General features: G+C 50.3%; 1 protein-coding gene across 5 annotated transcripts in view; it reads left to right on the forward strand.

The window, feature by feature from the left end:
- PSD4 (pleckstrin and Sec7 domain containing 4) overlaps positions 1 to 16,071 on the forward strand; it is a 46,103-nt gene that overhangs the window by 19,939 nt on the left and 10,093 nt on the right. For all 5 annotated transcript variants that reach the window (XM_063713566.1, XM_054547944.2, XM_054547943.2 and 2 more), the window contains exons 2-8: positions 4,967 to 6,133; positions 7,570 to 7,695; positions 7,988 to 8,063; positions 8,500 to 8,878; positions 15,052 to 15,228; positions 15,695 to 15,775; positions 15,905 to 16,017. In XM_063713566.1, coding sequence (XP_063569636.1) covers positions 5,078 to 6,133; positions 7,570 to 7,695; positions 7,988 to 8,063; positions 8,500 to 8,878; positions 15,052 to 15,228; positions 15,695 to 15,775; positions 15,905 to 16,017 — 2,008 coding nt within the window. In that variant the 5' untranslated portion in view covers positions 4,967 to 5,077. The remainder of the gene's footprint in view (positions 1 to 4,966; positions 6,134 to 7,569; positions 7,696 to 7,987; positions 8,064 to 8,499; positions 8,879 to 15,051; positions 15,229 to 15,694; positions 15,776 to 15,904; positions 16,018 to 16,071) is intronic.

Here is a 16,071-nt window from a genome sequence, read left to right on the forward strand (position 1 = left end):
TGTCTGTCCATTCATCTAGCCATCCCCTCTCTTATTTTCACAAATGTTCTACAATGCCAACTCTCAGCCAAGGAGGCGCTGCACGAGTTCGAGTGACTCAGGTGAATTCAGGAATGTCCAAGAGAATTGATCAGTGGGCAGGAGGAGAGAGTGATGCTTAAGAGAGCTGTAACCTGGGTTCACACCCCAGCTCAAATCACAGGCGGGCCTGAACCTCTCGCGTCAACGCTAACCTTTAAGTTTCTAATCCACTTGAACTAAACCCCTCAAGTCAATGCTGATCTTTAAATTTCGAATCCAGTTGAACTAAAGTATGCCCCCAGAGCTTTGTGGGTGGGAGTGGTTAACAAATCAGTTACATAATGTGACTATGCCATTCAGTATTTTCATACTGAGACACAGTGGCAAACAGGAAACATAAAGAACCTGCCGTCTTGGTGCTTACCTTCTAGGCAAACTAGAACCATGCAGGTAAACCCACTGGCAACTACAAACTGGGATAAAAGTTCAGAAAGTAAAAGTGAGGGGTAGAGTATAGTCACATTGAGTTTAACTGGTTTAAAAAGTCATAGCTGGCCAGGTGCTGTGGCTCATGCCTGTAATCCCAGCGCTTTGGGAGGCCAAGGCAGGTGGATCACTTGCGCTCAGGAGTTTGAGACCAGCCTGATCAATATGGTGAAACCCCGTCTCTACTAAAAATACAAAACTTAGCAAGGCATGATGGCGGGTGCCTGTAGTCCCAGCTACTTGGGAGGCTGAGACAGGAGAATAGCTTGAACCTGAGAGTCAGAGGTTGCAGTGAGCGAAGATCATGCCACTGCACTCTAGCCTGGGTGACAGAGCAAGATACCATTTAAAAAAAATGTCGTAGCCAGTCAAACTACGTGCCTTGTCGCCATTGAATACCTGATCTGTCTCCACCCTTCCTGTCTCCATTGCCTTGGGCTCCCCTCCACTGACCAGTTCCTCACCCCCACCCCTGACAGGCTCCTCAGGTGCTGCAGGCCCCAGAGATCTGCTCTCTTCTCTTTGCTTGGAAAGCTGCTGCAGCCTCTCGTATTTATTTTTTTTCCTGTGAAAAAACCCAGCAAGGAACACTGATTTTTTTCTGGGAAGGCAAGTCCAATCCTCATTTATATCTAGTGTCAGCATTAGCATGTACCTAGAGGGCTGCTTTATGTACATATACATATCTATTTGCAAGTACATATGTGCAAAGAGAGACAAGTGGGGTTTCCTCTCATCTTATGAAAAATTCAGGATGTCCTTTCTAGCAGGCGCAGCCCCGCATTCCCACTCCCATTCCCATATTGGCACGAGAACGTTTCTTGCCAAGTGAGTTGACTGATGGTGAGAGAAGGTGAGTTGGCGTTATGCTGGCAAAATGCTCTGGGGCCCATAGGGCCATGAGGCTGGCACTCATTCAGGTACAATGTGTGGGGTTGGGTGAATGAGAACAAGAGAAGGGATCAGGGCTTTTGCATGGCAGGAGAACTATCTGGGACCAAAGACCAGGACTTCACAGAGACCTGGAGGGTGGCTTTGGGGTCTGGGAAGGGAGGAAGTTGAGTAGAGCTAGGGATGTCCTATGTTCTGGTACCTGTAAACCAGGTGCTTCTCCCCAGCTTTCCCCTCTATCTCTAAATAAACATGTCTTCCTAGTCATTTATTAAACCCCATGGGCTGGTGTCTTCAGGAGGCACAGTGGGATGTGGTGGGGTGAGTCACCTCCTTGCTCACACTTGGTTGCTCTCCACCAGGCAGGTTTGGGGAGGGAGATTTGGGGTCCAGGGTGTTTTCCCTAGTGTAGACAATAGATCCTGAGGCTCCTCATCCCTTCTGCCTTAGAAGTAGAACCGTCTCAGGCTTCTTGCCCAGAGAGCACTGAGGGTGGACAATGGGCAGCTGCATGGGGAACAGAGAGAGGTATGGACTTAAGGAGTAAACCATACAAATCCTCTGCCTGTTATCTGGAGGTAGTGGTGGGAGGTGGAGAGGCAGAACCTAGAATGATGAGTGAAGGCTGGATCCATAGGAGAAGAATGAAAGGCAAGACTGTTAATGGAAAGGGATTCCAATCCAGACCCCAAGAGAGGGTTCTTGGATCTCGTGCAAGAAAGAATTCAAGATGAATCCATAAAATGAGGGCAAGTTTATTAGCAAAGTAAAAGAATAAAAGAATGGTTACTCCATAGGCAGAGCAGCAGCTTGGGCTGCTGGATTAAGGATACCCGTATCTTGAGCTGACCTCTTATCTCATCCTGTGACTTAGAACGCCTAGCTTCCCAGGAATGCAGCCCAGTAGGTAGGTCTCAGCCTTATTTTACCCAGCCCCTATTCAAGATGGAGCCACTCTGGTTCAAACATCTCTGACGAGACCAAATCTGGTCCATTTGATTCAGAGCATCAAGTACAAGATTAAACTTAAGAAAGGGCCTCTCCTTTCAGGAAGTCAGCCTGTTGGGGAGGCTGCCATAACTAACAGGTGGAAGGGCCCTGAAGGCCGGTCAGGGGCCATTCCTGGTGGGCTGAAACATCAGAATCCTGAGGCCGTCATCCAGCAAGTCTAGATTCTTGTCATTCCAAAACAGGAATGCAGGGGTTGGGTCAGACGGAGGGGTAAAAACCCAGAAAGAGATTTCCTTTTGGAGGCACTTTTAGAAAAAGGATACTTTCAAGGTGAATAAGAAACTGAAATGCATACTGGCCCTCCTTCCTTCTCTCAGGTGCCCTCCAGAAAAAAGGCATGGGGCAAAGCGATGTTTTGTAGGTGACCTTGAATAACAGCTGGACCCCCTGACCTTCGTGAGAGAGCGCTGAGGGTTACCACTTACTGATTGTCTAACAGTGGGCCAAGCCTTGGCTGAAGGCCGCGCGAATCACCTCCGTTAACCCTAGCTCCCCTCTGCAGTGGGGCTCCCAGATGCTAAGGAACTTTCCAGGCTCATCCACTCAATTGTATGTGGCAGGACGAGGGTTTGAGCTGCAGTCCATTTGGCTATTGATTCAGCTTATGTTCTCTAGTGCTGGGCAGGGAGGAGCTGACCCCCATGGGTTTGTTATGTGTGCTGGTTAGGGCCCTGCATGCCAATCAACCTCCTGTCCTACAGCCTGCCTGTGGGAGGACCTCAGTGTGAGGTCTGGAGACCTGGACGAGGCCACCTGGGCTCACTCTCTTCATCCTGGAGCAGGGAAAGGGCAGAGAGAGCTGCAGACTGGAAGGTGGATGGTCTGGGGTCGGAGTCCGACCCCTGTCACCGGCTGTGAGTCATGAAGTCAGACTCAGGCTAAGGCTTCCTCATCTGTTAAACAGGGACACGCAGGGGACTGCTCATCTTTCAGGTGCGAGTTTCGGGGAGTGGTGGGTGGGGACAGGCTTGGTTAACTGCATGTGGAAGGGGCTGTTGTTCTTGGGTATCTGGAAGTCACACATGGTTATAAACTGGGAGCATGTGTGTGTTTGTTAATAGTCTTGCTCCCCAAAATATTCTAAGCCTTCAAGATAGAAATCTGTGGGTGAAGAAAATGAGGCAAAGGGAAAATAAGAAAAGACAGCTGCTGGGTGCAGTGGCTCACACCTATAATCTCACCACTTTGGGAGGCCAAGGTGGGCAGATCACTTGAGGTCAGGAGTTCAAGACCAGCCTGGCTAACATGGTGAAACCCCATTTCTACTAGAAATACAAAAAAAAAAAAAAAATTAGCAGGGCATGGTGGTGGACGCCTATAATTCTAGCTACTCGGGAGGCTGAGGCAGAAGAATCGCTTGAACCCAGGCGGCAAAGGTTGCAGTGAGCCAAGATTGTGCCGCTACACTCCAGCCCGGGTGACAGAGCAAGACTCTTTCAAAAAAAAAAAAAAAAAAGACAGCTGCCAGGGGAGTGCTTACGACATGCCATAAGGATCTGTGTACTTGATCTTGTACTTCCACTTTGTGGAGAGCCAGCACCATGACACAAACAAGTTACAAGCTTCACAGTGTGCTTTGGATCAAAACAAGCCAGCTGTTCTGAGGAAGCGGGGCTGCTCTGAGAGCCATTTAAGTGATGGGCTGCATGCAGGGGATGGAGATGCATGCTTCTAGAAAACACCCTGCGAGGTTCCTGGGCTCATCTGTTAAGGGCCCACCCAGAGCGTTAGTGTAGGCTGTGCACACAGCAGCTCTCGGCAAATGTGAGGCAGCTCCAGACAGACATGGCTGCCACATCCCAGCCTCTTCCTCCCTAGAAGGCAGAGATCTCCTCTCCATGCACCAGGCGGTCTGCTGGGTGGTGGGCAGCAGGGCTGAAGCATCCTCCCCTTCATGAGGGCTTGGGCTGAGTTAAGCAGAGAGCCCCTTGCTGCTTCCACCTGGGCCAAATTCCAAGCTGTCAACAGCTTACAAGGACCAAGAAGCAGCCTGCCAGCCAGCCTGGTGAACAGGGTAAGGCCCCAAGGATAGGAGCCTTGGAAAGTGGAAGTAAGGCAGGCTGTGGCCTTCGTGTCGTGGGTGCCTGCTTCTTCCACGAGTCTGTTGCATTCTCCTCACCTCCAGTCTGTGTCTGTTTGGCTCCCACATGCTTTGGTTTACATGTCCTTTGTGGTTTGCAGCTGCTTCCTTGATACCTAGAGGCATTTCCGCCTTCTGTTCCTGCTGCCAACCACCTCGGTCTCCACACTCTCCAATCCAAATGCCCAAGAGAAGGATCTGATTTGGCCAGTTTGTTCTTTTCAGCTAAGCCATATGGGCTATCTTCAGCCAACAGATGGGTGTCTTTGGGGCGGGTGCTCCCCTGGTGCAAGTTTAGAGATTGTGGGGTCAGATGGAGTATGTGGTACGCTCCTTACTCCCGGCAGGGCTGTGGAGGGCAGTGCTAAGGAGCAGCAGGCATAGATGGGGAAGACACTCCAAACACATCTATCTACATACGTGCCTCCAGAGGCTGACAGCCCTTCCCTAACCTGCACTTGCTTTGGGCATTTCCAGGGTAGATATGGATTCCCAGTTACCCCAGCGGCCAGTGCTCCCCCTAGTCCACACAGTGAGACCGTGAAAGCAGATGCTCCAGGGGACTCCTGCACAGCTTTTGCTCGGTGGATGATGGGTGACTACAGACTCTCTGACCACCCCCAGCCCATGGAAATTCTCAACCTGTACTTGGGAGACAGCCTGGAGCTCCACCCAGGAGAGTGCCCGAGGGAAACGTGCAGCCATGAGGATCCACCGGAGCCTTTCGAGGAGCAAACCTGGGCCACTGACCCTCCTGAACCTACCAGACAAAATGTTCCTCCCTGGGGCTCCGGTGTGGAGCTCACACACCTGGGGAGCTGGGTCCATCAGGACGGGCCGGAGCCTTGCGAGGAGCAAACCTGGGCCACCGACCCTCCTGAATCTACCAGACAAGATGCTCCTCCCTGGGGCTCCGGTGTGGAGCTCACACACCTGGGGAGCTGCTCTGCCCAGGGGGAGCACAGGCAGAGCACAGCATCACCAGGGTCACAAGTGAACAGCCATCTACCGGGGAGCCCACAGCAGAACCGGAGCACGTCCACGCAGGTAGTGTTCTGGGCAGGCATCCTGCAGGCCCAGATGTGTGTCCTAGACCTGGAGGAGGAGCTGGAGAAGACGGAAGGGCTCAAGGCTGGGCTGAAATGCTGTCTCCCCACGCCCCCTGTGGACCTCCCCGGGGACACGGGCCTGCACTCCAGCCCACCTGAGAATGAAGACTCAGGGGAAGACAGCAGCGAGCCTGAGGGGGAGGGCCAGGCATGGCTGAGAGAGGGAACCCCGGACTCTTCCCCACAGTGGGGAGCTGAGGAGGAGAGCATGTTCTTCAGCAACCCCCTCTTCCTGGGGAGTCCTTGCTCAGAGAACAGTGCTTCTGGAGAGTGCTTTTCCTGGGGGGCTTCAGACTCCCATGCAGGTGTGAGGACTGGACCTGAGAGCCCAGCTACTCTGGAACCTCCCCTCCCAGAAGACACAGTGCTGTGGGAGCTGGAAAGTGAGCCAGATTTGGGGGATGGCGCTGCTATCAGTGGGCATCGCACCCCTCCATTCCCTGTGCCCGTCTATAAACCACACTCCATTGTCTGGGCCTCAGTGGCTGCCGCTGAGGGGGCTCCTGCAACACCTCCTGGTCACGGAGAGAGTGAGGTAAGCCCAATCTTGGGAACCAACCGGGGCTGTGCTGGGAACACAGAAGGGAGGGTCTTCCTCGGGGGTCACTAGGCCCAGAACATTCTTTTCTGACGCTAAGAGCTTTGGGGATAACTTGCATCGGTAGATAGCAGGTTAATAGAGCAGAAAATCAGGACCAGTGTTGTCTTCAGAATGATAGGACATTTTATCAATGCCATGATGTCAGCTGATGTCAGCTGATAATTAAGTCCACAAATGTCTCCATCTCACCAGCTCCAAGGGGCTATGCCTAGATACGTTTGGAGAACAAACAGCTCCTCCAATTGCAGCATGTTCCAGGCTATTCTCAGATTCTTCCCCTCCCACCTCCAAGACATTCCCAACCAACAGGGCAGCGCTCAGCCTGCAAGGGTGACCTCTGCCCCTAACAGAGAGATGCCTATTTCAAAAGTCCAGTCCTCTCTCTTCTTGACAGATTTCAGCATGTTGTTACTTTTAGCTCACCATCTGTCATTCTTCCCCCATCCAGTGTGAATAGATCAGGCCCACATGACAATGGCGGAGATTCTTAATATCAACTAAGGATGGGGTCATGCTCTGTGAGACAATAGGGAGCACAGTTTTCCCAGGGAGACCTCTCCTTAAGAGATAAGGAGACTGAATATGGTAGAGTGTGGCTGTAATTTTCTAATCTCTCAATTCCCTGAGAACAATGAAGAGCTATTACCCAGAGCAGCTCTATTACCCAGAGCAGCTCTGTCACTGGAGCCCCAAGATCAGAGAAGCTCCTGGGTACTGATGGGAGTCCCCGCCACCATGGGCCAGGGCCCCCAATGTGGGGCAGTTAGGGCTGTGTCTGTGGAGGTCCATTTTCTCAGGACTTTTTTTTTTTTTTTTTTTGAGATGGAGTCTTGCTATGTTGCCCAGGCTGGAGTGCAGTGGTGCCATCTCGGCTGACCCTCCACCTCCTAGGTTCAAGCGATTCACCTGCCTCAGGCTCCCAAGTAGATAGGATTACAGGTGTGTGCCACTCCACCCAGCTAATTTTTGTATTTTTAGTAGAGATAGCTTTCACCATGTTGGCCAGGCTGGTCTTGAACTCCTGACCTCAGGTGTTCCACCCACCTGGGCCTCCCAGAGTGCTGGGATTAACTGAGCCACTGCGCCCTCCATGGACTTTCTTGCTCTAAGCACTAACTTCTCAGAGGGAAGCCTGGGAACGCTATAAGTTGCAGGTTGGCTCCTGTCTGGGAAGGGAGAGCCCACCCAGCCCAGTGCCTGGGGATATCACCCTCCCTAAAACACAGCCCCTCCTTGGGCTGGCACCACCTGAGGCAGGGCCATCTGGGCAGACTGTGAAGGGAGGAGGCTTCATGGGATTTGAGAAAGGCCCTGGGAGCAATTTTCCTCTAGTCACCTCTCCTCTCCTTCTCTCCTCTGTCTCTCTCTAGACTTCTCAGGGAGATAGGCTTGGTCCTGCTCCATCTGCAGCACCGTGTGTGGACGAAGCATTGACCTGGGAATCAGGATGTGTTGGATCTGATCTTGGCCCTGCTGCACATCCTGTGCAACCTTGGGCAAGTCACTTCCCCTTTCTGGGTCTTACTTTCTCCATCTTTGGAGGAGGAATATGAGCCCGTTTATTTCCAGGGCCTAGCACCAAAAATCCTAGGATGTGGGGCTTCTCACATCCAGGACTCCCCTTCTGAACTGAGGCTCCAGCCTGGGTGGGAGGAGGACGGAGGGACTTCTGCCTACTCACGGCATCCTTCCCCTCCCCTCCTTTCCCCTTCTCCCTGCCTGGCCTCTCCCCCATCCACCTCTCTGTGTCTCCTGGGCTCATGGGAATGCCTTTTCCTCTCTCAACAGGCCTCTCTCAGCCCTGAGAGCTGGCAGAGAGGAGGTCGTTTTTGGCCCCAGGTGACTCTTAACTCCCAGGACAGAGGTGAGCCCTAATAAGGGGGTTTGGGAAATTGGGTCCTGGGAGGATTTGGAATTTGGAGTGGGGACAAAGATCATTCTTGGACCCATGGTTGCCATTAATGAGTCCCATTATATTGTGTTTAAGCCAGACAGACTTGGGGTTAAATCCTGCCTCTTTAAAATTAAATGAAGGAAACATACAAAAGGCCCAGCATTTCTTACCTCTGGGTCTTAATGGTTTAGCAAAGGTCCTGAGCCCTTAGTTGCCTGGAGGCTTGAGTCCTGGGAGCCCGCTGTCTGCTGCCTCTGCAAGTGGGAGAGGTCACTGCCTGAGGGAGGACAGGGCATGCTGCCAGGCTCCCGGGGAGGAGCCCCAGGGAGGGAGCCTCTGGAGGTGGTGCCCAAGCCGTTCTCCTGCCTCCTGCCCTGTGCCCGCTTCACTTCATGTTCTTCCTCAGATGAGAGGGAGGCTGGGTACCCCCAGGAATCTCTTCCCTGCACCTTGGCCCCCTGCCCCTGGAGGAGCCCAGCTTCTTCTCCAGAGCCTAGCAGCCCAGAATCTGAGAGCAGAGGCCCTGGTCCCAGGCCCAGTCCTGCATCGTCCCAGGAGGGCAGCCCGCAGCTTCAACACCACAGCTCAGGCATTTTGCCCAAGTGGACACTAGACGCTTCACAGTCTTCACTCTTGGAGACGGATGGGGAAGAGCCAAGTTTCTTGAAGAAAGAGGAGGCAGGGGAGGCCCCAAAACCAGGCGAGGAAGTAAAGAGTGAAGGAACAGCCAGGCCTGCAGAGACTGGAGACGTCCAGCCTGACATTCGCCTGACTTCTGCAGAACAGTAAGTCTCAGACTAACTGGCTCTCATGCTCCTAATTATGGATGCATTTAAGAATATTCTAGTCTGGATGGAGGGTGAGAAATGCACATTAGAATTAAACATACTCATATTTATTAAGCAAGGATTATATGAGTGGGTACCAGGAAGAGTTTTGAGAAAGACCGTAAGGTTCAGAAGCATCAGAAACAAAACAGCAGATAGTTATAGACGTGGAGGCGAGATCTGAGTGTGCTGGTGCAGGGCTTTAAAAGAAGCATCCACAGCTGGAGACCAGGAGAGAAGGAAGGGGAGGAGGTGTCCAGGGAAGCTGAGCAAAGGCGTGTGCCTTCCCAGAAAAACGGGAGCCATGCTGGCAGGCCAGGCAAGTGCAAGGTCAGAGCTTGTGATGTGGGGATTATGGACTGCTTTGAATTTGAGGAGGTATCTGGGAGGCATTCACCAAAGAACCTAGGCCTGGGGCACTGGCTCGGATCTCATCAAGTGGAGGTTTGATGGGGACCAAGGGAATGGATCTTGGGGCCCAACATAGGATTGTGTAACCCCAGAACTGTGACCAGAGGTAGGAATAGGCCAACTGAGAAACCAACCTAGATGTCCACTTGTCCCAGAATGCTGCCTCAAGACTATCAGCCCCTGGGATCTCTACACTGAAAAAGGTGTTTTGTTTTCTAATTGGGTGAATGTGAATCATGCTAATAGGACTAGCAGGAACCAGCAGTGGTTCATGTCATGGACCTAATGGTACAGTCCATGCAGGTTAGCTGTGGCAAGGGTGCCCTGAGCTCAGGGCCTTGAATGGTGGGGCCTGGAGGAGCTGGACCCAGGCCCTCACTCAGGGAAGAGACAGAGTCACAGCCAGACTGACTTAGCCTGGCCTGGGACCAGCAGAACCCCGAGAGGAAGGTATTCATGCAAGGTCTCCATGTCTGGGGCCCTGCGCTTTCTCAGGTAAAGCACAGCCATGTTCCAAGTTTATCTCACCTCAGGTGGCAGGCGTGTCCCTGTGAGGCCCCCAGGAATTTTTTCTCCAATGCAAGGCACATGGGATTGTCTCCCTCACTTGTCCTGTGGTCCTCCTATACCTCCTCGCTCCTTCCCCACCTCCCAGCTCTGGCTCTAGCCTCCACTCCTAGATCTGGAGCCAAGAAACCTGTAAGGATGGGCTGAGAACAGGAAGCTAGGTGGGCTCTAGTAATGGCAGCAGCTGGGGTAGTTCAGGAGGTGGTCCTCAGCCTCTCCCTTCCCCCACCTAGCAGCCTGGATGACAAGGAGACTGAGTGGTGACCTATGACCCAGTGTGAACAGGCCCGGGTGACCCCCAGCCGACTCAGAACCTCCGAGTCCAGCACTAAGACTCTCAGATGTCACTCAGTCCAATCTTTACCTGACTCTTCTGCTTCCCCCACAACATCAAAATCACGTATTCTAGTTATTTAAGCATTCGTTATCCAAGTGACACAGGAAGTTGAACCGGTAAGCAGGAGTCATCATAATATGAAAACGTTCCCTGATAAACAGATGAATAACATTAGGTTTCACTTAAGCACCCTCTCCACCTAACACAGACGGGTCAGGGTCTTTGCTGGTGACTTCTCACTGCCTCTTGAGGCTCATGAACAATACACAATGCAGGAGAAGCACAACAGAAGCTAACAGAATAGTGTAATTACAAATCCTGTCAAAAAACATACGATTTCTTAAGGTCTGTGAAAGTGATGCTGAAAGACCTCACAAATCACATGGAAAACCACTAACAAATCAGGAACCAAAAGAGATTGTCCAGTGAACAATGAAAGAGGAGAAAATAAAAATAAAGAACAAATTGTCACATCTAAAGAGAATTACTCGAATAATCAACTGACAAAGCCCTAAAATATGCTTTTAAAAATGACCTAGTCAATTAGTGTTGTTACTAAAATAATATTTAGATGAGGGAGCACTTTGAAAAAAAAGTATGCAAATATAAATTATCATAAAATTGTACCCTTTATTTTTTTGTTTTGTTTTGTTTTGGGACAGAGTTTTGCTCTTGCTGCCCAGGCTGAAGTGCAACGGTGCGATCTTGGCTCACTGCAACCTCTGCCTCCCGGGTTCAAGTGACTCTCCTGCCTCAGCCTCCCGAGTAGCTGGGATTACAGGCGTGTGCCACCATGCCTGGCTAATTTTTGTACTTTTAGTAGAGAGCGGGCTTCACCACGTTGGCCAGGCTGGTCTCGAACTCTTGATCAGACTGGTCTTGAACTCTTGAATCCACTCGCCTCAGCCTGTCAAAGTGCTGGGATTATACGCCTGAGCCGCCGTGCCTGACCTCACTTTATTATTTTATTTTATTTTATTTGTTTATTTTTTTGAGATGGAGTCTCGCTCTGTGGCCCAGGCTGGAGTGCATTGGCGTAATCTCGGCTCACTGCAAGCTCCGCCTCCTGGGTTCACGCCATTCTCCTGCCTCAGCCTCCCCAGTAGCTGGGACTACAGGCGCCCGCCACTGCGCCTGGCTAATTTTTTGTATTTTTAGTAGAGATGGGGTTTCGCCGTGGTCTTGATCTCCTGACCTCGTGATCTGCCCGCTTTGGCCTCCCAAAGTGCTGGGATTATAGGCGTGAGCCACCATGCCCGGCCTATTTTATTTTTTTAACTTGAATTTTCTTTTCTTTGTTTTTTATAATTTTTATTTCCATAGGTTATTGGGGAACAAGTAGTGTTTGGTTGCACGAATAAGTTCTTTAATGGTGATTTGTGAGGTTTTGATGCACCCATCACCAGAGCAGTATACACTGCACCCTATTTGTAGTCTTTTATCCCTTACCCACTTTCCACCCTTTACCCCTGAGTCTCCAAAGTCCATTGTGTCATTCTTATGCCTTTGCATCCTCATAGCTTAGCTCCCACTTATAAGTGAGAACATACGATGTTTGGGTTTCCATTCCTGAGTTACTTCACTTAGAATAATAGTCTCCAATCTCATCCAGGTTGCTGTGAATGCCATTAATTCATTCCTTTTTATGGCTGAGTAGTATTCAATCATATATATATATATTCAATAATATATATGCATATTCAATCATATATGTGATTCAATTATGTATAATTGAATATATAATAGTATATATAATAGTATATATATATATATATATACACACACATACACACTACAGTTTCTTTATGCACTCGTTGATTGATCAGCATGTAGGTTGGTTCCACACTTTTGTGATTGCGAATTGTGCTGCTATAAGCATGTGTATGCAAGTATCTTTTTCTTATAATGACTTATTTTCCTCTGGGTAGATACCCAGTAGTGGGATTGCTGGATCAAATGGTAGTTCTACTTTTAGTTCTTTAAGGAATCTCCACACTGTTTTCCACAGTGGTTGTATGAGTTTATATTCCCACCAGCAGTGTAGAAGCGTTCCCTATTGACCTCATCCATGCCAATGTCTATTTTTTGATTTTTTGATTATGGACATTCTTGCAGGAGTCAGGTGTTATCGCAGTGTGGTTTTGATTTGCATTTCCCTGATCATTAGTGATGTTGAGCATTTTTTCATATATTTGTTGGCCATTTGTATATCTTCTTTTGAGAATTGTCTATTCATGTCCTTAGCCCACTTCTTGATGGGATTATTTGTTTTTTTCTTGTTGATTTGTTTGAGTTCATTGTAGATTCTGGATATTAGTCCTTTGTCAGATGTATAGATTGTGGAGATTTTTTCCCACTCTGTGGGTTTTCTGTTTACTTTGCTGACTGTTCCTTTTGTCATGCAAAAGCTCTTCAGTTTAATTAAGTCCTGGCAATTTATCTTTGTTTTTATTGCATTTGCTTTTGGTTCTTGGTCATGAAATCCTTACCTAAGCCAATGTCTAGAAGGGTTTTTCCAATGTTATCTTCTAGAATTTTTATAGTTCCAGGTCTTAGACTTAAGTCCTTAATACATCTCGAGTTGACTTTTGTGTAAGGTGAGAGATGAGGATCCAGTGTCATTCTCCTTCTTGTGGCTAGCCAATTACCCCAACACCATTTGTTGAAAAAGTGTGTCCTTCTTGTGGGTAGCCAATTATCCCAACACCATTTTTTGAAAAGTGTGTCCTTTCCCCACTTTATGTTTTTGTTTGCTTTGTTGAAGATCAGTTGGCTGTAAATTGTACACTTCAAATGGGCGAATTGGATGGTATGTGAATTATGTTTCAAAATAGCTGTTATTATTATTATTTTTTTGAGGCAGGATCTCACTCTGTTGCCCAGCCTGGAGTGTGAGGTACAATCATGAATCACTGAAGCCTCAGCCTCCCAGGCTCAAGTAATCTTCCCACTTCAGCCTCCCAAGTAACTGGGACCACAGGCGTGTACCACTACACCCAGCTAATTTTTACTTATTTTTATTTTTTGTGGAGATGTGGTCCCACCATGTTGCCCAGGCAGACCACAAAGCTGGTCTCCAACTCTTGAGCTCAAGCAATCCTCCCACCTCAGCCTCCCAAAGTGCTGGGATTATAGGCATGAGCCACTGCACCCAGCCTGGTACTGTTTTTAATGGCCTTTATGATCTTACTGTGAAAATCAAGCATGAATGCAAGATGTCTTATCCAGCCAGAACACTTGTGCTGGGAAAATTAAATTTTAGGCATTGTGTTTACTATAAGATTTAAATAAACTTATTTGTACATTTACCAAGATAAAGCTCCAATTAAACCTTTTCATTATTTACTATGAAAGTATGTTCTCATTTTAGTTAGATTTACTTACTTCTATTTTGGGTTGGGTGAACTTTAATTTTTGGCATGAAGAACCCTCCCTTTTCAGAGGCTGGAACTTCTCTGTCTACCAAGCCTCTGAACCTCTCCACGGGGCAGCCTAGTTTCCAGATGCATAAGGAAGATTGTTCTTTGGTTTCTGGCACTGATTGACATTCTGTCACCATCACCCAAGGACCTTGTGATGGGCATGGGGTTAACCCTCCCATTAACCCTGACCCAGCTGTGTTAGATAGTGAGGGTGTTTAAGTGAATTCTAATGTTATATATCTGTTTATCAGGGATTGTTTTCTTCTTTTTCTTTGAGACGGCATCTTGCTCTGTCACCCAGGCTGGCATGCAGTGTCACAATATCAGCTCACTGGAATTTCCGCCTCCTGGATTCAAGTGATTCTCCTGCCTTAGCCTCTCGAGTAGCTGGGACTACAGGCATGTGCCACCCTGCCTAATTTTTGTATTTTTAGTAGAGACAGCATTTTGCCATGATGGCCAGGCTGGCTTCGAACTCCTGGCCTCAAGTGATCCACCTGCCTTGGCCTCCCAAAGTGGTAGGATTACAGGCGTGAGTACTGCGCCCAGCCCCCTGGAATGTTTTCATATTATGATGTCTTCTGCTTACCGGTTCAACTTCCTCACTGTGTCACTTGGATAATGAATGTTTAAATAACTAGAATACCCCACACTTGATTGTAACGTTGTGGGGGAAGCAGAAGAGTCAGGTAAAGATTGGACTGAGTAACATCTGAGAGTCTTAGTGCTGGACTCGGAGGTTCTGAGTCGGCTGGGTGTCACCCAGGCCTGTTCACACTGGGTCATAGGTCACCACTCAGTCTCCTTGTCATCCAGGCTGCTAGGTGGGGGAAGGGAGAGGCTGAGGACCACCTCCTGAACTACCCCAGCTGCTGCCATTACTAGAGCCCACCTAGCTTCCTGTTCTCAGTTCATCCTTACAGGTTTCTTGGCTCCAGATCTAGGAGTGGAGGCTAGAGCCAGAGCTGGGAGGTGGGGAAGGGACAAGGAGGTATAGGAGGACTGCAGGGCAGGTGAGGGAGACAATCTCACGTGCCTTGCGTTGGAGAAAACAACGCTAGGGGCCTCACAGGGATGCACCTGCCACCTGAGGTGAGATAAACTTGGAACATGGCTGTGCTTTACCTGAGAAAACGCAGGGCCCCAGACCTGGAGACCTTGCATGAATACCTTCCTCTCGGGGTCCTCCTGGTCCCAGGCCAGGCTAAGTCAGTCTGGCTGTGACTCTGTCTCTTCCCTGAGTGAGGGCCTGGGTCCAGCTACTCCAGGCCCCACCATTCAAGTCGCTGAGCTCGGGGAACTCTTGCCACAACTGACCTGCAAGAACACTTGACCCAGAGCTCCTGCATGTCTATCTCAAGTGAGAATCTGAGGACACCGATGAACTCTTCTAGGCTTCCTGGGAGCCCTATGCCCCAAGCACGGTCCCCAGAGGAAGGCCAGAGACCACCAACTGGAGACAAGCTAGCTAATGGCGTCAGGAACAACAAGGTAGCCTGGAACTTGGCCTCACGCCTCTATCGCCTGGAGGGCTTCCGGAAGTCTGAAGTGGCTGCCTACCTGCGGAAGAAGTAAGGGGCTTTGAGCCTGGGGAAGGCTGGAGGCTGAGGCAGCCAAGGAGGAGCTGCTGAAGGGCTCCCTCCACTGGCTACCCTCCCCTTCCCATCCCTGCCCTGTTCCCTCCCCATCTCCCTTCCTAACTTTTCCCCCATACCCTCACTGTATCTGCTGCTTCCTCTCAGTCATGGTCACACCGCATCACCTCTTCTCCACACCCTTGGTCCTTGGGCCCCGCTGCCTTGCCAACCAGACTCCACAGGTCTCTCCAGTGTCTCCCAGTGTACACTGAATAGTGTAGCAGGGCATACCAGACCCTGGCTGCCCCCTTGTCCTGTCAGGACCCAAGGCCCAGCATGCCTGCGCCCTTCCCTTGCTCACTCCCACCGCATAACATGTGCAGGCCCTGGGTGCCCCAGTGCATCTGCGGCCCCAGCCCAGGCCCCTGGTGCAGACTCCATGCCCCTTTTCCCTCTGCAGCAATGACTTTAGCAGGGCTGTGGCTGAGGAGTACTTGTCCTTCTTCCAGTTTGGAGGCCAGAGCCTGGACCGAGCCCTCCGGTAATGTCTTTGGGCCCTCTCTGGGGAGGCTGTGGAGGATGGCATGGGGCAGTGGCACCAGCCTGAGGCTGGGATCTGATTGGCCCTAAGCTCCTGGGCTCTCTCCTTGACCCTGGCCCTCCTTTGCAGGAGCTTCCTCCAGGCCTTGGTGCTCAGTGGGGAGACTCAGGAACGGGAGCGAATCCTCTACCAGTTCTCCAGACGCTTCCACCATTGCAATCCGGGGGTCTTCCCCTCAGTAGGTAGGGAGGGGCTGGCCCTGACAGCAGAGCAGGGAAACTTTGGGGTGCCCATGC

The sequence above is a fragment of the Pongo abelii genome, chromosome 12 (genome assembly GCF_028885655.2).
Source record: "Pongo abelii isolate AG06213 chromosome 12, NHGRI_mPonAbe1-v2.0_pri, whole genome shotgun sequence".
NCBI lineage: Eukaryota > Metazoa > Chordata > Mammalia > Primates > Hominidae > Pongo > Pongo abelii.